Below are 27,930 nucleotides of genomic sequence, written 5' to 3'. Positions count from 1 at the left end.
AATGATTATGTATAAAATTGGGTATATACAGTCAAACCTCGTTATCTTGAACTTGATGGGACCGGGAAAAAACCAAGGCTTCGAGATATCGGATGTTGTGATTCCGCAGAATTATGACCCATGGAAAAAAATATGTTTACAGTAAACAAAAATTCTATTGGTCCATCATTTGAAAGGCACATCTACTTTTAATATACAATGAAAGAAAAAAATTGAATATTCATGATTTATTTATTTGTTTCTGTCAATGATATAAATGTGTATGTCATTGTAGAACAGAGATCGGTAACATTCTAGACTGAGAAAGTAAAATAAATATCCTAAATATAAAATCAATACAACAAAAAGCATAACATACAATAAGAGAAGTACAAAGCATCATAAGTAGAACGTAAATTTATATCTACAGATGTCCACCAACTTCTTTTTTTTTTAAAAGAAAGGAAGTCCAATAAATTTGTTCACACGTCTTCAAATTTTTTCATTAAAATATAATATATACAGATGGCAGCTGGACTTGTAACTTGATATGAATTATTTTTAAGTTCTCCGTCAGTTTCTCAGAGTGATGTTAAATAAAATGCTGATGTAACATTTGATAGATTTAAACGTATGTTGACGAAGAATAGGTGATATTTAATCCGTGAGATAGAGTTCAGGCCTGGTACGTCGTGGATGATACATTTCCTCCATGACCAGTCCAGTTCGTGTGGATGAATTTTCCTGGGTTGTCCAGCAGTTCATAGGTGTGGGCACCAAAATAGTCCCTCTGGGCCTGTAATGGAGAAAGCAAGACTAAGTGGCTGGGGCATGAACAGAAACTGGAGTCTGATTCATAAAAGATTAAAAACAAATACCGGTAAGTAAAAACTTTCACTTTGTCCAAGTTAATATAAATGATGCGAGTTTATCTTAGAGCAAAAGTCATCTAAAACAAACCAGTTATCGCAAATGTTGTAATTTCAGTTTTTTACAATAAATACATATTAGGGTTAATTTCATATGACATGGTTCAACTCATACATGTAGTGAGGATGGATTATTTTCATAAGATGTGTTTTACACCTGAATCATTATTCATGTATCTTGATTTTTCAAGGAGGAAGGGTGAGTCAGTCATAGCTCAAAGACTTGAAAAATGACAAATCAAAGAAATGAAGGTGAATTCATGGGACAACAAAGAAATCTGCTTTGACATGAAACTGAAATAAAGTTTTGTCAAGAGATTCTACCTGAATGAGATTAGCAGGTAGTCTAGCAGATCTGTATCCATCAAAGAAAGCCAGGGCGGTGCTGAAGGCTGGGGTGGGGATTCCCAGGGTAACTGCAGAGGCCACCACCTTCCTCCAGGATTCCTGAAGAATACATATTTATCATCATTATACTTGCGAGACTATACAAAAATGGTCAAGTTTCTGCAATTACAATACAAACAAGAGGCCCATGGGCCACAACACTCATCTCAGTAACTATAGCCCTTCTTGTTCTTCATCAGCAGATTCTTTTTCCTATATATCTACCTGAGAATGCTTCCATATAAATATGACTAATCATAGCTTTACTGTTCTTGAGAAGATTTTTAAAGATTTTTCCTATTCATTCCTACGTAAAACTTTAATTGCCCATTGTGGCCCCACCCTAACCCCAAGGGTCATGATTTGAACAAACTTGAATCTACACTACCTGAGGATGCTTCCATATAAATGAGTGTTCTTGGCTTTGCTGCTACTGAGAAGAAGATTTTTCCTCTATATCACCATGTAAAACTTTATTCACCCATAGAAATCCCACCCTACCCCTGGGGGTCATGAATTGTACAAACTTGAATCTACAATATGTCAGGAGGCTTTCATATAAGTTTCATCTTTTCTAGCCCAGTAGTTCTTGAGAATATTTTTAAATTACCCCCCCCCCCAGTTTTTACTATTTCTTAATTATCTCCCCTTGGAAGTGGGTGTGGCTCATCATTTTAAAAAATTTGAATTCTCTTTACCTAAGGATACTCTGTGCCAAGTTTGGTTGAAATTGGCACAGTGGTTGTGGAGGATAAAATGAAATTGCAAAAAGTTTACAATGACAACAACAACAACAGACAACTGACAAATTTTGATCAGAAAAGCTCACTTAAGGTCAAGATCTAGTAAATGAAAGGTGCCTACAGAATTTTCAAATTTGAGAAACAAGTTCTTTTATTGATCCTTTACAAATATAGCTTGCTAAAATAAGGTGTATCCAGACATAATTTTTAGGTAAACTCAACGAAAAAACATATTTTAAACTGGCATTTTCCATGAAAAATGAAGGAAGTCAGATATGAATTTTGGAGTATTTTCGAACTCAGGGAACGGAAATGTATCCAGATTGCCTACAGTCTCCCTGAAAACGGTTTTTCATATCTTTTTGACCTCTGCTTTGAAATGATATTAAATTTAATACAGTGTATAGGTATCGGGGTTATTTTTAACATGATTTCAAATTGAATTCCATGAAAGTGCTTCATTTTCTGTATAATTCTATTAAAGCAGTAAAGTACGGGAAAATATACGTTTAATAGCGATTCTCTGTAACCACTTAAACTTCTTTGCCACGCATGGTCACCGATTTTGATGAAACTTTGCACATTATTACAACTTGACACCAGAAACATATATCAAATAAAATTTCGTTGCTATGTGTCTTGGTTGCCATGGTAACAGCCAGAAAAGTTGGAAAAATTGAGATTTTCAGCTACTTTGAATCTTTATTAAGCCTTAATAAAGACTAAGAATAACAAACAAACAATTCTCACAAAAACCTGACACCTTGTTGCCACTAATGCTATAAAGAAACTATTTAGAATTTATCTCTAAGTAAGTGGTAACCATGGGTACATTTGGAATACATTTTAGATGCTGAAAAATGCAGAAAAACGCTCAATATTCACTAATGATAGGTGTTAAATGATCAAACTCAATCAACAACCTAAGAAAAAACAATAAAAATATTTGACCTTAAGTAATTAGGTATTGGCAATATTATTCTAAAAATAACTTTCATGGTTGCCATGGTAACACAGGGTTACCATGCAAAATGTGTTGCTAAGATTGGGTAAATGCTACTATCTTCAGGAAAAACAATAAATTTCATGACTGGCACATATACATCCTTAGGACCTTGCAACACCGACAACATAAGAAAAAATGGGATTAATTGTTACTTTGCAGTGTAACCATGGAAACAATGTACCTGTTGTTTAAAGTGATATTTTTTTGCTGCATTAGGAATTTACTTACCTTTTATTCAAGAAACGTATTATTTGACTCACCTTGAATAGTACTTATCTGGTAGAACTAAAGTTGAATATCATATATTGATAAAGTTTGTTGAAAAATACAACACTGTTGCTATGGTAACCAAGAAGGGGATATGTTCGATTTTGTTAATTTTATATCAATATTAAACCCTATGTGCCAGCTTTTTGCATCCAGTTAGAGATTAGGTGGCAGTCAAAATTGAAAGTCAGGTTAGTTGTTCATGATTATCAATCATAAAAGTTTTGGGAATCTACATACAAGGGTACGTATCCAAGGAAACAGAATATTTTTCAGATTTTCATGCATATTTTTTCGGCTTATTTCCATAGCAACGCTCTATTTAAAGAATTGAATTTGAGTTTTTTGAAATGTGAAAATTAGGGTCACATGAACGTCTTTAAAAATTGATCATTAGTTATATAAAAATATGCTTTTTAAAAAAGATAGGATTAGATTTAAACACTAATAGAGTAAATTTAAAATCCCTTCTTGGTATTAAAACCATGGCAACCATTGCCAACCTATAAGAAATATCATATTTCTTCCTTGGTATATGTTACAAGGATCCTTTGTCTATTATTTGCTTGCATTTCAACCTATAATTTTTTTTTATTCTTAAGTGTTTGATTTTATAAAATTAAATGAGCAAAATTATTACTTTTGAATACTTTGTTTCCATAGTAACGTATGTAATAGTTGATTTACCAAACATGTTTATCATGCATTTAAGACATCAGGCCTACAACTTTCAGAAACAATCATTGCCACTTGTTTGCTTTGCTGCAAACGTTAACTGTGGGACGCTGAACATGTTGAAAAATGCCATTTTTCAAACTTTAGGACAGGTTGCCATGGTAACCATGACACGTAGCAACCAATTTCTGCCTGATTTGAGTTTATGGTATCAAAGACTTTTATCATAGAGAGTTTGGAGAAATTCTGAGACTATGCGTGCCACAGCTCCTATATAAAAGTTCAAGTCGTTACAGAGAATGGCTCTTAAATCTACTATGACGTCATAATGAATCTAGCACTAAAAAGACATTCGAACTCATTTACTAGATCTTGACCTTAAGCCTTCAGCTCAGGTGAAGTAATTCTGCACTTAAAACGTGATGTAAAATACCTAACTTGATGTAAAAAGTAAATGTATAAAAGTAAAAAGTCTCCTTCGAATTTTACAGTTTCCATGTTAAGAAAGCTTGTGTGACCTTAATGGTAATTAGAATGTTGTAAAATTTTCCAGTATTGCTGCATAATGGCTCTATTTTATAGATATGTCTTTCGTTTGTTTTAATCACGTCACAATAAAATTTTAGCAAGAAATTCTACAATCTTTTGGATCAACCCTCTTATATGATAAAATGACACCATTATATTGAAATTAAGAAATACAATTTATATGAGGGTCGTCCCAGAAAAATGCTTTGAAACTTTGAAAACTCTTTGAATATTTCATAAATTATTTAACCAGAATGAATAATTTTTTCCACTTTGTTGGGAAATGATATTTTCTTTATGTTTAAGGAAGAATGCAACACCAAAATTTTATTTCATAGACCTTTAAGGCATCCCTGATAAGTAGTGGTTACAGCATTAAAAGGCTAATATTAGCTCTTAATTATTTAATAAGAATTTTTTCCTATTTTTCATAGAAAATGGAAAAAATGTTTTATTTGCAAATAAGTTGCTGTTAATAAATGCATAATATGATTGTCTAATAAAATATGTTAATAAAGGCTGGATAGACATTTTAATTTTTTAAATAAAAAAATATTTATGAAAATAAAACATATAATTTGTGAATATTTTTTAAACCTATGGTTAAAATCTTCATAAAACTAATCATAACTTGGGAGAATATGTTAGTTAATCATATTTTAAAAAGAAATTGAAATGAAATTGAAAAATTTTAGAGAAATTAATTTTTTTAAATTTTGGCCAATCCCGATCGAAATTAAACTGATCCTAACCAGAATTTTTAATAATTGGAAAAAGATAACATTTTCACAAGAATACTAGTTTGTTTAGGTGTAATACAGGTTAAAAAGTAATTGAACTTGATAATCAAATAGATTTCTTAGTGGTCAATACAAAAACAAGACAGTAAATTACTATTTTATTTATTTTATGTTAATTTTGATCGGGATCAGTTTATTTTGATCGGGATTGGTCCAAATATTAAAATAATTATTTTCCTTAAAATTTCTCAATTTCATTTCAATTTCTTTTTAAAATGTGATTAACTAAAATATTCTCCCTAGTTGTGACTAGTTTTATGAAGATTTTAACCATAGGTTTAAAAATATTCACAAATTATGTGTTTTATTTTCATAAATATTTTTTTATTTAAAAAATCAAAGTGTCTATCCAGCCTTTATTAACATATTTTATTAAATATTTATATTATGCATTTATTAATAGCAAATTTTAAACCATAAAGCATCTTATTTGCAAATAAAACAATTTTTTCATTTTCTCTGAAAAAATGCAAAAAAAATCGTATAAAATAATTAAAAGCTAATATCGGTCTTTCAATGCTGAAACCATAGTTTAAAAGGGATTTCTAAAAGATCTTTGAAATAAATTTTGATGTGGTATTCCTCCTTAAAGGGTGTCAAATATTGGTGGTTGGTGCACAGCAATTTTTTTGGTCACCTGAGTCACTCAGGTGACCTATTGCTATCCGTTTTTTCCGTCGTCGTTCGTTGTGCATTAACATTTGAACATTTTTAGCTTCTTCTCTGAAACCGCTCAACCAATTTCAACCAATTTTGGCAAATAGCACTTATGGGTGAAAGGGAACAAAAATTATGAATTTCGTGGTCCCTTCCCCCCTGGGGCCTGAGGGGTGGGGCTAAAACCACAAAAATTAATGCAATCTTTAAAAATCTTCTTCTTTACTCCTGGACATCAAGAAGTCAAACTGTTGGCATGATTGTAATAAGAATTGAGCCCTCTACCAAAATTGTGAAATTCATGGCCCCAGGGTCAGGGGTTGCAGTGCTAGGGTGGGCTATATACATCATATAGTGAAAATGCATTAAATCTTTGAAAATCTTCTTATCTGCTCCTGGGTAAGAAATATACTAACTAAGTACATAGTTATAATGAGCAAGAGTGCCTCTACCAAAATTGTGAATTTCATGGCCCCAGGGTCAGGGGTTCTGGTGTGGGGGGGGGGGAGGGGCTCTATTGATTTTATAGTGAAAATGCATTAAATCTTTGAAAATCATCTTCTCTGCTCCTGGGCATGATATAAACTAATACATAGTTATGATGAGCAAGAGTGCCTCTACCAAAATTGTGAATTTCATGGCCCCAGGGTCAGGGTTTCTGGTGTTAGGGCGGGGCTCTATTGGTTATATAATGAAAATGCATTAAATCTTTGAAAATCTTCTTCTCTGCTCCTGGGTACGAAATAAACTAACTAAGTACATAGTTATAATGAGCATGGCTGCCTCTTCCAAAATTGTGAATTTCATGGCCCCTGGGTCAGGGGTTCTGGTGAAAGGGGGGGGGGGGGGGCTCTATTGATTATATAGTGAAAATTCATAATTTTTTTCAAAATATTTCTTTTTACTCCTGGTTATAAAGCAAAGAAACAAGTGTATAGTTATGATGAGCAAGGATGCTTTTACAAATTTTTTAAAACTTGTGGTCCCAGCCAGGGGTTCTGTTGTTTCTCGTGAGGGGGGGGGGGGGTCTATTTGATTATATAGTGAAAATGTGTGAATTCTTTGAAAATCTTCAACTAATTGCATAGTTATGATGATGAGGGTACCTCTTCCAAATTTGTAAATTTTCATGACCCTAGGTCATGGGTTCTGGTGTTAAGGTAGGGCTGTGTTAAATAGTGAAAATGCATTATTTCTTTGAAAATCTCCTCTGCTCCTGGGCATATTGGAAGCAAACAGAGTAAAAGTTTTAATAAGCAAGGTATTTTTACCAGAATTTTGCACATCTGGACCATTTAGTCAAGTGTTCTGGTCCTGGCCAGGGCTCTATTAATTTATATTCTACTGAGTGAAGTTATTCCCCTTTGCCATTCACCTTTGGTAATTAATCACTGTAGATAATGTATTTGAAAGGTTAATAGAATAAGAGAATTATGCAAGAACATTTATTGCATAATACAAAAAGTACTTTCATAGTTTTAATAATCAGGTAGACTTGGAAATAATAGATGAATAAAAATGAAACAAAAATAACTTATCTTTTTAAATGTTCTTCAAAGGCCAAGTGAGGCCATTGTGAAAGGTACTAATATAGACATTTTGTTAAAAGTCTGCATGGTAATAGTGATAAATGGGAGACAGATAGAAAGATACTAGACCAATTATTTTGTTGATCTTAATCGTACCGTTTTCCTTGCTATTGGGCAACAAAGCTTCATTTATCAGTTTATGGATCCTCTAAATTGTTGTACTCAGGTGACCGTTAAGGCCCTTGGGCCTCTTGTTTAGTTTTAGATATGACATTGTGAGTGAAGTTTTCTTTATTTCCAGGCTATACGGAAATATAATTTACACAATTTAGACAAAATTTACCCCAATAAAAAATCTATAATTTGGAGTACACGTGTAAAAATTAATGAATTTGACATCACAAGTGACAATAATATGACTTTATATGCAAAACACTTTTAGTTAGATACTGTCAAAAATGATGACGTCGGGCGATAATGCAGAGCACCAAATTATCAAGCAGTACTGTGTTGTGTGGGATATGACTCCTGTCCATACGGAAATGACTCAGAGATGTTAATGATGGAATGACACAAACATATGTCTGGGACACAGATTTATAACTAGTTAAAGAGGTTCAAGGATAGCTTCACTTGTTATCCTATGGAAGAGGCGTTAAAATGAAGACAAATGAAAAGTCAGGAGCTTGACATCATATGTGGTGACTGTCATTTAACTATGCAAGCAGTTAGGTTTATGATTGGAGTTGAGTAACTGTCTATAAAAAGAATCAATTCCGTTATCTTTTGGTAACACTAATATTTGAGATGAGCAACTTGGTTACTAAAAGAAAATTATATACCGGTACAATGTCGAATTGCTGAAATTTTTATTGAAATTTATTGTAATTTTTATGCATTATTCAAACTAGAGTGTTCCAAGGAATGCATGTGTCACCTGCTTTGTAGCTTCATTAAAGGTGTAAATAAATCTAAGGGTGATCAGCTTTTTTATTTACTATAAGCATGATAGACTGATAGTTCATGCATTTCCCTGCAAAGAAAAAAAAATGGCATCCATGGAAAGTATGACTGCAAGAGAATCTGACAGTCAAAGAAAATATGGTTCCATAACCCTCAAATGAAAAATTAAATCAAAATTAATAGAAATAACTCTTTGTCATTTTATTAATACGTAATTCCAACAGTCCTCCAAGAGAGAATTCAGTCTGTCATTACTACAATTCTCAGTCTACACAATCCATAGTGGAATACCGATCTTAATGTATTTTCATAGTATTTAAAAATATAAGTTTGTCTGGTAACTGAATATCATACGATTTCAAAGTACACTATCATGAGCTCATAAACATGTATAAAAGCTAATTATCTAAACTCTGCCTCTCAAAATTAAAAAGTCATAAGTTTAATTAAACTGCCCAAGATATTTTTTACAAGGTACGTCAAAGATCAAGGTCAAGTGGCTTGTAATGCTGGTATTTTTCATATTGTCTTATGATGAACAGTGCACATGCTTAATACATGTAGCATAGACTTACCTCTTTAATGCAAAAAAATATACTGTATATTGGCACTATGAGCTATTTTGAAAAGTAGGTCAAAGGTCACAAGGTCAGTAATCATGGTAAATTACAAAAGCCATAGTGCCAAGCAATATATGTGCAAAATATTAAATCCATACCTCTGACAGTTCTTGAGATATAGCGTGTGACAGACAGAGAGACAGACAGCTAGAGAGACGGACAGACAGACAGACGCCGGGTTAACCCTTAGTGCCACTCCGCTCTGCAGGCGACACAAAAATGTTGATTATGGTGTATACCAATTTTTAATTTTATAGTATCAGGGAAATAAAAGATATTGAAAATGTTCACATTTTTCTAGGACAACCCTCGTGTGTTTAAATGCACACATAAAACATTTAAACTTATGCTTAATTTAAATCAATATACAGACAGAACAACCAGACTACTGAGTTATCTAGACTATGCTTCTATAGCAGTTCATACCTGACATTTCTGGACCTCTTTCTTGAAGAAATCGTCCAGTAATAGATTACTCAGTTGTGGGTTCTTGTCGAAAGCTTCCTTGATGTTTCCCAAGAACACACTAAATACAGGGGAAAAAAACACATATAACTTAATCTGGAAGTAAAACAGTAAATGATCACATAATCACACATACCTTTAAGATCTTTTTTAGAACTTAAAGAATATACAAGTGAGAAATTAGAAAATATGCACACACACATGTGCTGAAATCTGATTGGGTAAGGTTGTTAATATTTATAACTTTCTTAGTTTTTAATGAAAAAAGATGATACATAGAGTTGATGTTAATAATACAACTTCCTGCATTATTCAATCATCAGAAATGAATATAAGGACATGCATGCACATGTGCTGATTTCTGATTGGTAAATATTCATGTTGTTGTAACTTTCTACATTTTTAGTGAAATTCTTTGAAATCTAAAAGGGAGCTCTTTATCATATGGCATTCTTTGAGATAGTGTATATGTATATGGTAATTTTCTAAGTCATGTGCATGCACATGTACTTAACGAAATATGCAACGTACCTTACCTACTGATAATTTTTCAACATATTCTTAATTTAAGATTATAGTGCCATCAGATGTTCATAGACAAAAAACCAGCATGCAAAAATACAAAAATTACTAAACATATATTCTAGATGTTTTGTTTATCCAAACTTGTTTTAGAAGAAGTGTACAACAGCTGAGCAGACATTAAAATGTAGCACACGTACAGTTCCTTTAAGTATTAGAACTCTTCAACTCCAGGGAAAAAGAAAATAAAGTTCAAACTATGTTGTGTATGTAGTTAAGTCTATACAAAGGTTTTGCTTAATTTAATGCTTATAGGGAATGAGGCCCCAAAAGGAGTATGGGGAGCATTTGGGGAACATCTGTAATGGTCTCCGTTAAAATTAGAACTAGTTTAGACAAACCTTCTAATGATGCATCCACCTCTCCACATCAGGGCAATGCCCCCGAAGTTCAGCTTCCACCCAAACTCTTTAGCTGCCTCCCTCATCAACATAAAACCTTGGGCATAGGAAACTATCTTAGAGGCATACAGGGCCTGAAAAGGGAGTACATCATATAAACTTTCAGGAATGTTACAGATGTCAGAATTGTTCAATATACAAAAGAACAAGATATGGTAATCAAAACCCCCAACACATTGGAACATTCACTAAAACTGCAATTTCTTTTATACTTTTATAAAGAAATGTTATAAATAGAATCATTATAAATAATTTCAAAAGGCACTGAAGTTGTGTTTTCAAAAAGAAAAGTGGTTTGGCTTATTGCAACTTCCTCCAATGCATTTAAAACATAAGGTGCCTTGAAATTACTGGAGCTTTTGCTTCATATAAGTATTTACTTATAATTTTTTTTTTGCCTTGAACAAATAATCCCAAAGTATAAAAAAAACTGTGTTTCTTAACTTACATAATAAATATGACAGGTAGAACAAGAAGCCCAAGGGCCTTAACAGTCACCTGAATATAATACAACATTGTAAAGGATCCATAGAAGTATAACTTAAACAAAATAAACAGATAGATGAAGCTATGTTGCCCAAAAGCAAGAGAAATTAGATGATCAGGGATCAACAAAACAGTTCGTTTAGTACTCAGTAGCAAATTATAAAAAATATATCTACAGTTAAACTCGGTTATAACGAAGTCATTGGGACCTGTGAAATTACTTCATTATATCTGTATAAGGAATTTGTAAAATTTATATAGCTGGGGATCCAAGAAAACTTCGCTATATCCGTGAATTCACAATATCCGTGTTGGTACTAAACAAGTTTTACTGTATTTACTTGCCAGTGCTAATACATTTCCAATTGTCACTATCACCATCCAGACTAAACAGAACAACATTACTTGAATACATATATATATTTACACCTCTCACATACTCTCACTCTCTCATAAGCCTCTCTTGGTCTAATGTACAGAGATAAGGTATTTTTGTCTCAAATTTATTTATCTATCTTTTACATGACTACCTGACCACTTAAATTTATGAAAGTACTTTTTGTATCATACATTAAAAATTTTGTATTATAATAATTCTTTTATTCAATTGGCCTTTCAATTTCAGTAATTACAGTGATTAATTACCTAGATGCCCAGGGACAGAAAAAGGTTTTCAAACAAATACTTTATTTTCAATACATCATCTACAGAGGATAGGGCCATGCCTCAATACAAGAACCTCTGAGCCAAGGGCTATGAATTTCATGATTGCATTAATTTTGATAGTTTTAGCCCCACTCCTTGAGCCTCAAGGGGGTGGGAGACCACAAAATTCAAAATGTTTGTTGTTCCCCTTTACCCTTATATGCTACATGGCAAAACTGGTTGAAATTAGTCCAGTTCCTCCAGAGAAGACGCTAAAAAATGTCTAAATGTTTACACACGACGCATATAACAAGACGATAGACAAAAACAGCAAAAGGTCACCTAAGTGACTCAGGTGACCTAAAAATACACAAATTATCACATCACAAGAAACAACAAATCTATAATCAATGCCTCCTTGAACCACTCTTAACATTTGAAGTGAATGTAAAGTCTGAAGGGTCATATTAAATAGTGTCACATAAAAATGCTGTCGGTCAGACAGACAGATAGACATGAATTCTGTCAGGCATAGAGTTTTGTAAGAGCCCTAGAATAAATGGAGAATGTATAAATTAGAATCTTACATATTTGATATCATTTATAAACTGCTTTTTGTCTCCTTCATATTTTGTTTTACTTGGACCTTGTATCTGTTTACTAGCTTCAATTCTTTCCCCTTGTAGTGAAGATAAACATCTAGCAAACACTGATTCAGCTGTAACAGAATAATATAATGTCAGCATCAAGAATAACTAAATTATTCAAAACTTTTATTGAAAAATGCTTCAAGAAATTTATTCTATTTTTTGTTAAATGCACGAACTCACTAATTGAGAGAAACATTTTATCTTTTTGCTTATATATGAACCAAAATAGTAATCTTTAAACCATGGACAAACCATATGAGCAAGACCACTTTGAATTCCTGTCTTACCAATAAGTGAAACAGGGACTCCATATTCAAGGGCAGATATGGCTGTCCATTTGCCAGTTCCTTTCTACAAAAAAAGATACATTTTAAAATCAATAGTCACTGATAAATGTTACCATTCAGGAGAGTGATTGGTCGTAAGCTCAGGAAATTAAATTTTGTTTTCCATTTAGATGCTAATAAGAAATATACAAGACACTGACCTGTCCTGCGGTGTCTCGGATCTTCTCCAGTAGATACTGCCCATCTTTGTCTTTAAAACATAGAATATCTCGAGAGATTTCTATCAGGAAAGAGTCCAGCTCACCTTTGTTCCATTCATCTAATGTCTGAAGAAGAATTTGTTTTTTACATAAGTATCTAATATTTTATACAGATAGGTAGAAACAATAAGCCTATAATAGCAGAATGGAAGTCTATCATTCATGTGTCTCCTTATAGCCTGTGTCTCCTTATAGCCTCTTATCTACCTTTACCAGATTTTCTATATGAGGTAATTGAGAAAAAAAGCATGTTATATTGCCATAGAATTAGCTTGTGACACAAAAACATGAGTATTTTTTCATGTCTTGCATGAAAACTGCACTACAGATTGAAGGGTTCCCTCCCTTTTTTTGTGTTAGCAAGTATCACATACACCTATGTATTTAAGTTCTTCATCTCTTTACTATTACAGTTCATGTTCCTTTGTCAAAAACGCATTAGCTAAGGCATGTTAAGAACTCTTGCATTTGCAAAGATGTTTCATAAGATGCAAATCTGATTTCTGGGATTTTTTATCAAAGTGTAAAAAAAATCAGAAACACAAGCTGAATACTTTTGCGGTTATTTTAAACATCAGAATTCCTGCAAAATGGTAAGTCTAGAAATAGTTTTTAAAGTCTAGGGATAATGGCAGGTAACTCTTTCCATTTTTCCACAATTTATCAAAACCAACATTGCAGGCCAATGATTTAACATCACTGTAAAGAGTATGTGATCTCTGACAAAAACAATTGAACAGGTGTGTTTCCTTAGGCTGGATTTGCAAAACACAATTAATAAAAGTCACTCTGCTTCTGCAGAAGAAACGAAAGATCAATGCCCAAGGCAAGAATTCATTTGAATGCCTAATGTGACCTATTTCAGTCTTTTTTCTGATGATATTGATTTTTATAAGCTTACATCAGCCATTTCTGCCTGGGACATCCCTAGCGCGTCCTTCATCAGGTGATAAGCCTCACAGATTAACTGCATGTCCCCGTACTCTATACCATTGTGTACCATCTTAACAAAGTGTCCTGCTCCATCTGGTCCAACCTAAGTCAAGTCATTCCAAAGTTAAAGATATCATATCAAATCCTTTTATGAAAATATGAGAGTTTATGTGGAGGAAAGATGCAGGAAGGTGATTAACTTAAAATTCACTGTTTTAGGTAAATGGTGATTTCCAGCTCAAGAAATGAATTCTTGTATTTTATAATATTAGTTATGTATATGATCATGGATAAGACAGATATATGTACGTAAATTCAATTACTTTAAGAATTTTGAAAAAATTCTGAAATATGTACCTAATATTGTTCTTTTTTTCCTATTGGAAAGCTCTATCTTACCCATTAGAAAGCTCTATCTTATCCATTTGAAAGATCTATCTTACCCATTGTTACTCTTTCTTTCTATTGGATATCTCTATCTTTCCCATTGGAAAGCTCCATCTTTCCCATTGGAAAGCTCGATCTTTCCCATTGGATATCTTTATCCTCCCCATTGGAAATCCTTATCTTACCCATTGGTAAGCTTTTTCTTTCCTATTGGATAGCTCTATCTTTCCCACTGGAAAACTCTATCTTACCCATTAGATATCTCTATCCTCCCCATTGGAAATCTCTATCTTACACATTGGAAATCTCTATCTTACCCAGTCACAACATGGCTCCTTGCCTGCTTTTGCTGATATGGACTGGAAAATATCTTTAATAGCTGGCCTGAAAACAGAAAATGATTAGAAGCTTTTATTGGATTTCTTTCAGGACTGTACATCCTGTAAGATTAAAAAGTCTTGAAAAGTTTTGCAGAATATGTTTTTGACAAGTAAAAGGGCAATGAACAGTAAAAAAATTCCATTCTTCCACTCACCAAGCTTGTTCTGCTCCTCCTGGCATGAGGGAGGGTCCATACCTAGCACCATCCTCACCCCCAGATACACCACTCCCCACAAATAGTAGGCCCTGAGCAGCCAAAGCCTTGCATCTCCTCTGAAATGACAGGGACAACTTTAAATTCAAGAGTATCTCCAACACAAGAGTCCCAACGCTGGTGAGTTAAGGCTAGGTATAGGCATTTCTATGCAAATAATCTAGTTAAAATGCCTAAGGACTATATCTGTTATACAGAGAAAGTTAAAACTTATTGTGTAATACATACTTGGTACCTACGACATGAGATAGCCAGTACACATTATGACGTCATATTATGATGTCATTGTTTTTTACTACACAAGATTATAATGGATATCAACAAAAATGTTTTGGCGCAAGGGCACGCAGTATTTTATTTTATTGAAACAAGGTATATTTAGAAACAAAACATTCCAAACTTTGCTGGTATTGCTGCACAAATATCAACAGCTCATTTGTATAATTTCTATTTGCAAAGTTTGAAGTTGAATAAGGGTAAAAATGTACAGTCCAGTATAAGTTTCCTCAAATTCCGATCAAATGAGAAAATGCCTAGGATTTGTGCAGTAGTTTTATTTATCTATATAATATTCTTCTTAGCATTATACAATTTTTATGTTAAAATAAATCGGGTAATCCCTTGCGTCGAAGCAGTTTTGTTGATGTGTTTTATTACCTCCAGTAGGTAAGATCAGTGACGTCATAATATGACGTCATAATGTGTACTGGCTATAAAATATCGAGGGTACTTAATATGCATAAGAAAATAAATCGACACTTTCTCTGAATAATAAATATACCTCTTATGCGTTTTTATTAGCTCATTTGCATAAAAACGCCTATACCTAGCCTTAACACACATGCGAAGACAAATTCATCAATTTATTCAAAAGATATTAATTTAATGTACATTGTACACTGTTACACCCAAACAAATTTATTTTTTCATTAAAATTATTATTTTCTAAGATGTATTTGAATACTAAACACATTTTCCCCCATGTACACAAAAAAAAGTATCACAAATCAAAGACAGTGCAATGTATCTCCAACTTTTCAGGTAATCATCATTTCTATACTTACATTACTGTCTTTGTATTCTGAATTTCCTCCATCTATAATAATATCTCCTTTTTCTAATAAAGGGACCTTCAATGCAACAAAGTGAAAAAAAACAATGCAGAGCTAGTAAAATTAAAACAAATTAGGTACATGTTTGACCGAAACATTTCTAAATCATCATTGATCAGTCTTTATTACAAAAGTCTGACCAGTTTGAGGATGAAGTCGTCCACTGCTTGACCGGCCTTGACCAGCAACATGACCCTCCTTGGTTTCTTCAATTTGCTGACCATATCCTCTAATGACTTTGCCCCAATGACTTTTGTTCCTTTGGCCTCATTTTGTAAAAAGTGTTCCACCTTTTCTACAGTTCTATTGAATGCAACAACCTGAAGCAAACATTTCAATATACATGTATTAATACCCCGGTACTAGAATTTCAAAGTAGATTATTTAGTCACTTTCATATCATAAAGCAGTGTTTCCATTGTTTCCATGCAGCCCTGACATTTTGGCAATTTTGGGAGAGTTTTGAATACATCTGAACTTTATATTCCTAATAAAATGACATTTCCTTTGATATAAAATGTTAACAGGTTTATTTGAAAGCACTGCATATAATTAAAGTTTACTGTGTCTACTTACTGTAAAGCCATGGTCATTCATGTTCAGGATCAGATTCTGACCCATAACAGCCAGTCCAATCAAGGCAATGTCCCCCCTGTAAAAATCAATCAATCAATCAAAATGATTGCATTAAATCACACTGAATAATACTTTCAAACTGTTTCATTAAAAATATTCATTTCCATTTAGGGGTTGGGGGAGGGGGTTTAAGTATTCTGTAACTTTTAGATATGTAAACCTTATCAATTTAATATAAGACCCAAAAAAAAATGTCTTTAAGTTCAAGCATATACCATATATTAGGGAGTATTTTAATGAGATTCATACATTGCTTTCCATAAACAGTCACATTATTTGTTGGTTCAGTGTTTTTATGTGATGTTATAAACCTGTATCATGTTTCTTAGACTTTCTGCTTGATTACAGTGATATGAAGATTTATTGACTTCAGTCATGAAATCTGACTTGGTCTCAGTTACTTAGATCAAAAAACTCATTTGTTTCTTGTTTTCTGCCCACTAAAGCAAATGTTAAACATGTAATCAACACAATCTGATATACACAGAATAAAACTTTACATTCAACATTACAGATTAGGCCTGTAATATATACATGTAATGAACACAACTCAAACATATTATTGTTAACATGGTAAATGCTTTTCCTCATTATTCTTCATTATAACTTCCAACAAACAGATCTGTTGTGCTTAATATTTGAGGAAAAACAATATCAGGGCACAGGGGCTCTGTTTTGGATTTTGATGTTGCTTTTTCATTTTTTTTTTAATTTTCATGATTTTTTTCCTCCAATATAAATATTATAGAATTACAATCATAGCTTTTTATTCCATTTAGCATATGCTCTTTAAAACTGAAGAATATGTATGTATTAAACATTAATAAACAAGATGCCCAAGGGCCTTAACTGTCACCTGAATATTACAACCCTGTACCAAGTCCTGTGTAGTAATGTGGAATACCCCCCCCCCCCCCCAATAAGAGGCACACTGAAGTACTAGAGAATTAAGTTAACACTGCAGAATTAGCAGGGTACCCAAGGTATTCTCTACCACATGACTCTGTTCTAACTGTTGGGAAATGACTCAATCAGCAGGTGTTTGATTTATTATGATGAATAACCTTGTTACCATTAGATGTTGACTTTATATTTTTTATGCTAAGAGGCCATGTAATATTTTCATCCCCATCAACTTAAGCTTATTCAGTATATTATTCAGTAGATTAGTGTAGATTAGTGTGACACTACGGATGATGAGAGAGTTCCCCTGCGTTTGTTGAACAGGAAATTTTTTTCTGTCATCTCTGAGTCATAAACCATCATATCCCCCCATCAGGAAGTAACATGTCTTCATTTGTTTTACATTCTCCATCACATAAATCTTACAACAAAGGTACCCAGCAACAGGCTTCTAATGTCTCCAACAAATGCACAGTAACTATATAATACCATCCAATAAATCTTACAACAAAAGTACCCAGCAACAGGCTTCTAATGTCTCCAACAAATGCACAGTAACTATATAATACCATCCAATAAATTTTACAACAAAAGTACTCAGAAACAGGCTTCTAATGTCTCCAAAAAATGCACAGTAACCATATAATACCATCCAATAAATCTTACAACAAAAGTACCCAGCAACAGGCTTCTAATGTCTCCAACAAATGCACAGTAACTATATAATACCATCCAATAAATTTTACAACAAAAGTACTCAGAAACAGGCTTCTTATGTCTCCAAAAAATGCACAGTAACCATATAATACCATCCAATAAATCTTACAACAAAAGTACCCAGCAACAGGCTTCTAATGTCTCCAACAAATGCACAGTAACTATATAATACCATCCAATAAATTTTACAACAAAAGTACTCAGAAACAGGCTTCTAATGTCTCCAAAAAATGCACAGTAACCATATAATACCATCCAATAAATCTTACAACAAAAGTACCCAGCAACAGGCTTCTAATGTCTCCAACAAATGCACAGTAACCATATAATACAGTCTCAACCTCGACAAAAAAACCAAACACCAATTTTTATGAAAGTAGACACGTGTTATGCTTGACAATATTAAACTAATATCAAAATACTTTTCTTGAAGTAATGCAAATATGATCTCCATATGACTAAATATGACTAAAACTAAACCAGCAGACTACATGTACCTATATGAAAGCAAGAACTCTATAGTTTTCCAAGAATACACCATCAAACTAAAGTCTCAGTCAAGGCTATTGCAAGCTAGGGATTTGTCTAAGAAAATTGTCTAAAATGCCTTTTTTTCTGTGAAATCACATTTTTTATTGGGGGGTGGGGGGGTTGTTTTCATGGAACAAGAGACTAATGAATATTCATGTCCCCTATGAATTGTTAACATAAAAATTTCAAACTATGGTATTATGTTTCCTCACCAACCATAAAATAAAACCCCCACAACTATTTTCTTTTCCTCAAACCATGAAAATTTGACCCCAAGAAAATAAATAATTTTACAGAGTTGTAATTTTAGAGTCCCAACTTTGATATTTTGAAACTTGCATATATTGATGTTTTTGCAGAATGTCATGTATAATCATATTCATTCCAGTAATTGCAAATAGACAGATCTATAAGTGTCATCTCTTGTCATCTTTAATCTGAAAATTTAATCTGAAAAATATGTCTCCTCTTATCTTGATAAAAAAAAATACTTAAACATTAGTGTAAAGAAAAGACTGATTTTTTTGCAGCCAACCAGGAAAATCATGCCTTTTAGTTACTTTCAAATATAATGAACTTTTATGTGTTAAAATGCAAACCAATTAACATTTTAAAAGTAAGGCATACACAGGTCTTTTAATTAAGTACTAGCCTTTTGAAATTATCTTAGATCCCTAGCCATTTACTCAGACAAATGTAGTAATTTGAGTGTGGACCATACCCTCCATAGAGCACTGAGACCAGATAATAAAACTCTCTCTAGGAGCTCTATGGATCATTTTACAAGGTGTTAGGAAAATGTCCATCTTGTGTGTGTCATGCTTAACAGTGATTATTATATAGTCTATAAATAGTCCCTATATAATCTATACAAACGCAAACGGTTCATAATACTACATATTCACTGGATTTGAAGCCGTATTCAAAAGGGGGGTCAGTGCACGTGCAGCGGCATTGTGACGTCACAATCAATACCTAAAACAACGTTGAAAACAATGGTTGCAACTGCCGGAGCCAGCTGTATATCTGAGCAGGAAAACTTTTAGGCAAATTTCTCGTAGGATAATTTTCCAAACTTTTAGATGTCTTACACACAGCAAAAGGAAAACATGGAAGTTATTAGTTATAATCTGGACATTTTATTTTTATTTTTCTACGACAGAAGTTCGTTAATGAAAATGGAGTCATCATGCAGCCTTCAATGTCTTATTCATTCAAATCCTGACTATATAATAAAACAATTATGGATCGACTCTTTCGCCGAGGTCAATATTGATATTTTTCTGGTGAATAACAAACCATATTCACCACTGAAAGAGTCCATAATTGTATAATATTTAAACAAGGGATGCTCACTTGCAACTTGAGCAGACAAAGGTGTGTATGAAGTGCAAGGGCACAAGTAATGAATTATCAGTGATGCTTATATATACTAAGGCTGATTTACAGGGACACCTGCTTGCTAATTCTTATCCCTGTAGTGAGAAAAACATGAGATTAAAATTGAGGAGTTGAGAGTAAAGGAACAACAATGCATGAGTAAAATTGCTGGGATGTCGAGGGAGTAAATTTTCCAGGATGAGAGAGTAAGGCTAGCATTGTCTTCATCCCCTCCCAGGATCCTCATACTCTGGTTCATTTTTCAACACTCCTGCAATTGTTTCCCTTACCTTCTCACTCCCTGAGTTTTTTGCCTACTTAACACTAAATCAAATGTCTTACATTCTCACTCCCTGACATTTTTCAACACAACACTCCTTCAACTGCCTCCCTTACAACTTCACTCCCTGAGTTTTTTGCCTTATAACACTCCATCAATTGTCTCCCTTACATTCTCTCTCCCTGAGTTTTTACCAACTCAACACTCCTTCAATTGTCTCCATTACCTTCTCACTCCCTGGATTTTTTACCTACTCAACACTCCTTCAATTGTCTCCCTTACAACCTCACTCCCTGGATTTTTACCTACTCAACACTACATCAATTGCCCACCTTACATTCTCAATCCCTGAGATTTTTCAACTCAACACTCCCTCAATTGTTTCCCTTACATTCTCACTCCCAGAGTTTTTTGCCTACTCAACACTCCATCAGTTGTCTCCCTTACATTTTCACTCCCTGGGTTTTTTGCCTACTCAACATTTCATCTGTTGTTTCCCTTACATTCTAACTCCCTGGGTTTTTTGTCTACTCAACACCCCATCAGTTGTCTCCATTTCAACCTCACTCCCTGGGTTTTTTGCCTACTCAACACTCCATCAGTTGTCTCCATTTCAACCTCACTCTCTGAGTTTTTTGCCTACTCAACACTCCTTCAATTGTCTCCCTTATATTCTCACTCCCTGAGTTTTCTGCCTAGATCTCACTTCCTCATTTGTCACCTTTGCCTTCTTACTTCCTCACAGTGAAAGCAAGGAAATGAGTAGCTCTAATAGTAAACCATGTATAAGCTAAACTTTCATACATATTAAGGGACAAATGGCTGACAAATAAAAAGTACATGTAAAATTAGAACGTTTCTATCCATAGCTTGGACTTTCAGGAGTTACTGACAAAGAATGAAATAATGCACGTTAACGTTTTGATTGTAGGAGATAATGTTTGCAGTAACTGATCATGAACTTTGTGAAATCAATGTGATTTTCCTCTGCTACAGCTTGTTCTGGTATGAAATATACAGTCTATGTCACTGTTTGACTTTTTGGTGTGACATAAATATAAGGATGTCGCTGTCTATTGAAAGTCCAAGGTATTAATATATTTGTAAAAAGAGTTTGTTTTGACTTTGAAAAGCATCAAACCTGACAAAAAGGATCAAACAGAGTTTTTGAACATGTATATGCAATCATCATGCATAATGCTGACTGAAAACTATACTCTAGCTACTGTTTTACAAAGCTGGGCTGAACAGACAAAAATGATATCCAATATTTATTCTCAGATTCAAGATGTTGATTGGTTTACCAAATTATTATGAAAATATTTGGATATAATTCAGTAAAAATCTGGTATGGCGTTGAACTTGTAACTTGTCATTACGCTGATTGATCACTGTAATAAAATTTAGTTGATCAAGACAATGAAGGAAAGGAATAATGAATGTTTGATTAAAAGCAAAGTGCGATTTTTATTATAATAGGTATTTCTTGAGGGATGAACAAATATTTATTATGGTTTGGTCTGTACCTTATAAAATATAATCTTTACTTTATAAATAGTTTATAAACTATATAGCTATAGTTTAATCTATAATGACTAAGGTATTTCTACATTTCAACACCACACAACATCATAACATCTTTGACAAACTGTCAGCTTACAGACTTTAACAGTAGAGATGACTTACGTTGGTTGTGACATTGTTATCTTGTTGAGATTCTGTATAGTTATTCCTTTCACAAGTGTCAACGTTGTTCTACCTCCTACAACTGAAGCCGGTGTACGTGCACGTCTTGTATGGTCCTATTCCCTGAACTCTGACCTTGATCAGTCATGCAAAATGTTTACTTTCACTTTTGATAACCGATCTGTCAACATGTCAAAAATAAAACAGGCCGTCATTATTTCTGCTGTGTGTTTCATTTTATTACTAATTCTCCATAAAAGCATAAAAACTTAAGGAATATTTGTCATTTAAAGTAAAAAAAACGAATTTCATAAAGATATTTAATGCACACCATTCGTCGTACGGGTTAATAATGGACTTAACAAAGTGAAAGTACAAATACCCTTGGCTTGCGGACCAAAACGGTGAAAACGTGCTGCGTTCTGCAGTTCTCAGTATTGCCTGCCAAACATGGTTTTCCTATCTCGTCAAGTTTATGCTAGACTCTTTCGCCTTCGGAAAATGCACGAAGGAATTTCTCATCCAGATCGAACGAACAAGAAGAATTTTATTTTTCGGTTGACATGGGTTTGTTCTAATTTTTCTTTTTGCCAGTATGGCACCAGAAATTTTATTAATAAGTTGCAAATAAAGCCTTCGATTAAAAAAACCCTAACCCTTCCCCCTCTCTCTATATGTAGGGATTATGATTTTTTTTTATCTAAAGCGTTATTTTCTATTTGTTAATAAAATTTGCTCTAAAATGTCTCGGTGATAGAAAGTCACAAACTTTGTGGCAATCTGTGACTACACGGATCCTTTACCCCAGCCCCCGTATTTTGCCAGTATATACTATTCAACAGAAAACCATTGCTGAATGCCAGTTACGTTGATAATGTCTGATGAACTTTTATTCCCCAAATAATATTTTTCCCATTTTCTGTTTAGTTGTACCCCCCTTTAAATTGAAATTGCATCTAACATACCTGATTATTTTAGTCAAAAAAAGTGAATCTGATTCTTTTATATTGAAACTATTATATCAAATACTTACTATACTTATATATGTTAAAGAGTGATCTGAATATTATTGAAAGTGTATACAGTTGAACTTCACAGTATCTCAAACACTGATATCTCGAATACCATGGATAAGTCAAAGTAATTTTGAAGTCTTAACCACTTTTTATTGAAGTATTTTACCCTTGATATCTCAAATCCTTGGATATCTTGAATTTTTTTCCTCAGTCCCATCGAGTTCAGATAACAGGTTTGACCGTACTTTGACTGTGTGTAAAATGGAACTTAGAAGTTTAGTAAATTTAAATATGATGTTTTGCATTTTAATAGCATTTTTATGGTAGAAGGAGGAACTGCTATGCTATAGCTGTCCGTGCAGCTCAGAAGATGTTACAAAGGGTCACAAGAACACGAAAACAAAAGAAAATGGATATGAAAGAGGTCAGTATAAACTCACTTAAAGCAAGTAGTGTATTGCTTCTGGACTACAGAATAGTTCTAATGATTATCTCTGGACTACAGAATAGTTCTAAAGATTATCACTAGACTACACAATAGTTCTTATGATACTTTCTGGACTACACAACAGTTCTTATGATTATCTCTGGACTACACAATAGTTCTTATGATACTTTCTGGACTACACAACATCTTTGGACTGTGCAGAATAGTTCTAATGATTATTTCTAGAGTAAAAGACCTTGTTCCCAATAAGTAAAGCAATATTTATGAAAAATCTCATAACATTTTCTTACTATAAACATGTTTATTATTTTAGAAAATAATTTTTTAACACACTCAACCCTTCCATAATTTTCAGATTGTACAATAATGTATGCCTCTAGTCTTCTAAGTTTTCCATCTAATGAATCTTTAACTTATGTTAATATCTTGATCATGTTGATTGAGATTTCAGATTGTACAAGATCTTTGTACGTTTCCCTCTTATATTTGCTATTGCTAACTTTTGTAGATGTGGATTCAGCGCCTCTCAGCAGCTCTAGCGGAACACGACATGGAATATGTTCCCTTTATGTCAGTGCTAGCTGAGGTCAGTCACCAGATGTACTAAAAGTATAAATAAATGTGTTATTGATGACTATTTGTGATCTAATCAGGTTGGGGGGCAACGTAAATTCTGCTATAATGGTGGTATATCACTATTATAGTGAGATTCCGCTATATTTTCAGCCGTAGTTACCCTCGATTTCATCAAACAACATGCTTGCTGTTTAAAGCGCAAGCCATGGTGGGTATAAAAATGGACAATAATTGATATCTTTACATGTTATGAATTTTATTAAATTTTCTGCCGATGCGTTTAATAATGCGAACACACTTTTGAAAACAGAAGTTACATTTTTAACATAGCAACCAGTGATTGCAGTAGTATTCAAGCATAACTAAATCTTACTTTCTCTCACAAATGTATACAAATTATTGCTTGTAATAACTTTCAACCTGGATGAGAAGAAGTATGTGGAATTTGCAGTAAAAATGATGATTTTTGACTGCATGGTTACCGGTATGGAGGCTCAATGCATGTACACTTATAACACTGATGTATCTGATTTGTATTACTTAAATGTAATAAATCGTACAACATTTATAAGATGCCACTTCTACAGGTAATTCCCAGTATAATGTTTATTGTCTCAATGATGAAACCACAAGTTTGAACGATTTAGCCTTATCAAGATAAAGAAAACTTTATATACTTGAAATTTATTGTTTATAGCATGAAATTTTATTCTAGAACGTTCTGAGCTGAAAAAAGATTATGAAATCCTAATTGAAATTATACCAGAATGACAATATCAAATTTGAAAAAAAAAGTGGAACGGTTTCTTAATTTGAACGGTTTCTTAATTTGAAAATTTTACCAAGTATTTAAAAAATAAATTGTTTTATTTGATTGTTAGTCCAGGAATAAACGTTACAACTATTGCAGAAAAAATGCACAGGATAGTAACCTGCGTTAGCAGTTTTCTGCAAAAGCTGTAACCGTTTATTCCCTTTAATGAATAAAGAAAGACATTATTTGTGTATATTTATTTGTATACAATGTAAATAATTATATAAAGTAGGTTTAAGTACGTTAAATATTGTATTATTTATATGAACGTCATTGTGAGTTCACTGATTGAAAAGCACACTGCGAAAGAAATCTTCAGGTGACTTGAAAAACCAGCAATAATCGAAATTCACTGAATGATGAAAGAAGTGGTTTTCATATAAAGAGAAGAAAATCTGCAGTGGATATAAATATTTCTCAACGTTTTTTTTTTTTGAAACTACGGCCATATTTCGTGTTCCAGATGAAAAATAAATAACCATTCTTTATTTTTGTGCATCATAATTGCGTGGATCAAACATATTATTAAATGATCAGGAATTTTGATCCTCTCTGATTGGTTTAGACTCTCTTTCCTGATGTGTACCTTAGAGTGAGTTCACCTCAAATTTAATTTAAAAAGTTGAGTATTTAATTATTAGAATGTTGTTTTCCACTGTTAATCAGTTGTTAAGTTGAAATATCATTATAATACGTTTTTTACACTACACAATATGTAATGATTGTTTACATTTGTAGGAGAAAAGATCTGAAGTGTCAAGAATGTAAAATTTCTTATTATTTAATAAAACGGTTATTGCCTTTTAAATTCGGTTTACCTGTACTATACAAACCTGGTCAGGTATTGGTTACAATGTAATCTCAGCATTCGACCTCGGTCAACCAATACCTGGCCAGGTTTGTATAGTCACGAGAACACCTCATCAAAGTCAATAATTGTATAATATAAAGCACAAATATTTCTTCTGAGAAATTCTGCCAAACATTCCCCACACTATATACTTTATAGTCATTGTATACAGTTTTTTTTTTCATCAAGGTTATCATGCAGAAATTAAAGAAAAGGTACAAGTAATTTTTTTTTTCAATATTTTGTTTAACATTCCCAAGACAAATATCATATAAACATCATATTTGGGATTACCTGCTGAAGTGACATTTTACAGATTGTTTACGATTTTTTTGCATTTAAAAGAAACAATTAAATCAGATACATCAGTGATATAAGTGTACGTGCATTGAGCTTTTTCCATTTGCTACAACGGGCCTCCATACCGGTAACCATGCAGTCAAAAATCATCATTTCTACTGCAAATTCCACATACTTCTTCTCATCCGGATTGAAAGTTATTACAAGCAACAATTTGTATACATGTGTGAGAGAAAATAAGACTTAGTTATGCTTGAATACTACTGCAATCACTGGTTGCTATGTTAAAATTGTAACTTCCGTTTTCAAAAGTGTGTTCGCATTATTAAACGCATCGGCAGAAAATTTAATAAAATTCATAACATGTAAAGATATCAATTATTGTCCATTTTTATACCCACCATGGCTTGCGCTTTAAACAGCAAGCATGTTGTTTGATGAAATCGAGGGTAACTACGGCTGAAAATATAGCGGAATCTCACTATAATAGTGATATACCACCATTATAGCAGAATTTACGTTGCCCCCCAACCTGCTAATAGTAAGGTGCTTTTAATCTTAAATTTAATTTTGCCATGTTCCGTGTACTAACAATGCTGAATGCAAGCTTATGATCATATAAATATATGTATTTGAGTTTTATCTTTTTCCACTTGCAGTCAGACGTTCAGCTAGACAAGAAGGTTTTACATGACATTTGCATATATGAACCAAGAACATTCCAGGTATGAAAAACATAGAATAAATGATGAAAACTTTATTTCAGTTAGTAATAACAATTCTTTTTGATTTAATTGGTAAATGAATATAGGAATATATATAACCAAACACTTCAATGGTTCTGATGAAGACCGTCCCTGGTCGAAACCGGTCAACAAAATTAATTTACTGCTGCATTGTCACAAAGTGTTGGTGATCTGTTTTATATCTTTAATTTTATTTTGATGTAAGTAGATAAATCTACATCATGGAATGATTTTTTTAAGCAGATTTTCAGTGATGTAATTTCTCTGTTATTTTATAAAATCCTTTCCTTTAAGGGACTGGTTGAGTTTGCTAAACAGAGGCATCAGGAGATGGGACTATATGATGCCATAGCACCTGTCCCAGAGGGAATCATGACTCGATCCATGTTTGAAAAAATGGAAAAAGAAAAAACAAAAAGGGAGATTCGCAGAGAGAAATTGGGGAAAAAGATGTTGAAATGAACATGGTGCTCTAAACGAGTTAGAAACTTCTTTTACAGTGAAATTCAAGTTCATGTCATCACTGAAAGCCAAAAAACTAGGGGATTCAAAATATCTGCAAGTTTGTGGAGTTGAATCGCAACCAGACAGAGTGTGCAGGCCACTGAACAGATTCTGAGATCTGTAATGGTTGATCCTGTTGTGGTGTTAAAACTAGTGAATGTAAAAATGATGTGCACCGTTATAGAACACTTGTGATTGGACAATTGCAAAGCAACATTGATTTACATTATTTAATGAACATTATACTTGTTTTTGTTTAGTACAGTGTTTTTGTTAATTACAGTGTTTTTGTTAATTAGAGTGTATAATGAGGTGAAACTAGCTCTTAAAATATTGACTATTCAGCTTCAGTTTGAGCAACTCTTATTATAGGTTAGGTACAAAAACTTATAAATCAAGTAATAATTGTAAAATAATGGACTGAAATTTAAGCTTTATGCTATTTTTGGGAACAAACATTTTAACTGCAGTCGATTGTTTTGAGGGGGGAGGGGGTCAAGACACTACTTTAGAACCACTTCCTTATAAACCTATTTGAAATAGTGTTATTCTGTATGACTGTACTGTACATTCTTAACTTAGTAAATACATAATTTATAACAAGGGAGCATTCACATGCACAAAATGTCACGTGTGAATAAAATTGGCATGCTGTCA

At 33.1% G+C, this 27,930-nt stretch overlaps 2 protein-coding genes across 2 annotated transcripts; one reads left to right on the top strand and one right to left on the bottom strand.

Moving 5' to 3' along the window:
* Positions 1 to 212: 212 nt before the first annotated feature.
* On the bottom strand, positions 213 to 22,179 carry LOC133205149 (6-phosphogluconate dehydrogenase, decarboxylating-like). Its single transcript, XM_061340894.1, has 14 exons — positions 22,020 to 22,179; positions 16,463 to 16,538; positions 16,027 to 16,206; positions 15,839 to 15,904; positions 14,715 to 14,833; positions 14,497 to 14,563; positions 13,761 to 13,895; positions 12,800 to 12,925; positions 12,600 to 12,663; positions 12,250 to 12,380; positions 10,472 to 10,605; positions 9,510 to 9,609; positions 1,233 to 1,355; positions 213 to 775 (listed from the first exon to the last, which is right to left on the bottom strand). Exons 1-14 carry the CDS (start codon positions 22,031 to 22,033, stop codon positions 656 to 658), a joined length of 1,455 nt encoding a protein of 484 aa, XP_061196878.1. The 5' UTR covers positions 22,034 to 22,179; the 3' UTR covers positions 213 to 655.
* Positions 22,180 to 22,425: 246 nt separating this feature from the next.
* LOC133205986 (large ribosomal subunit protein bL20-like) lies at positions 22,426 to 27,930 on the top strand. Its single transcript, XM_061341889.1, has 5 exons — positions 22,426 to 22,586; positions 23,349 to 23,459; positions 23,992 to 24,069; positions 26,683 to 26,748; positions 27,064 to 27,930. The coding sequence occupies exons 1-5, from the start codon at positions 22,470 to 22,472 to the stop codon at positions 27,229 to 27,231; spliced, it is 540 nt and encodes a 179-aa protein (XP_061197873.1). The 5' UTR covers positions 22,426 to 22,469; the 3' UTR covers positions 27,232 to 27,930.

This window comes from Saccostrea echinata, unplaced genomic scaffold (genome assembly GCF_033153115.1).
Source record: "Saccostrea echinata isolate AGI-Se365-2 ecotype Australia unplaced genomic scaffold, CSIRO_AGI_Sech_v1 ptg000054l, whole genome shotgun sequence".
NCBI classification, from domain to species: domain Eukaryota; kingdom Metazoa; phylum Mollusca; class Bivalvia; order Ostreida; family Ostreidae; genus Saccostrea; species Saccostrea echinata.
This window is presented reverse-complemented; position numbering and strand designations above follow the sequence as displayed.

Coding starts and splice junctions, on each gene's coding strand:
- LOC133205149 (XM_061340894.1), bottom strand. Junction 14,564..14,714: donor GGAGGAGCAGAACAAGCTTG/GTGAGTGGAAGA, acceptor TTCTGTTTTCAG/GCCAGCTATTAAAGATATTT. Junction 12,664..12,799: donor TCCGAGACACCGCAGGACAG/GTCAGTGTCTTG, acceptor CTTTTTTTGTAG/AAAGGAACTGGCAAATGGAC.
- LOC133205986 (XM_061341889.1), top strand. CDS start 22,470: ATGGTTTTCCTATCTCGTCAAGTTTATGCTAGACTCTTTCGCCTTCGG. Junction 22,587..23,348: donor TTATTTTTCGGTTGACATGG/GTTTGTTCTAAT, acceptor GCATTTTAATAG/CATTTTTATGGTAGAAGGAG. Junction 23,460..23,991: donor AGAAAATGGATATGAAAGAG/GTCAGTATAAAC, acceptor TAACTTTTGTAG/ATGTGGATTCAGCGCCTCTC.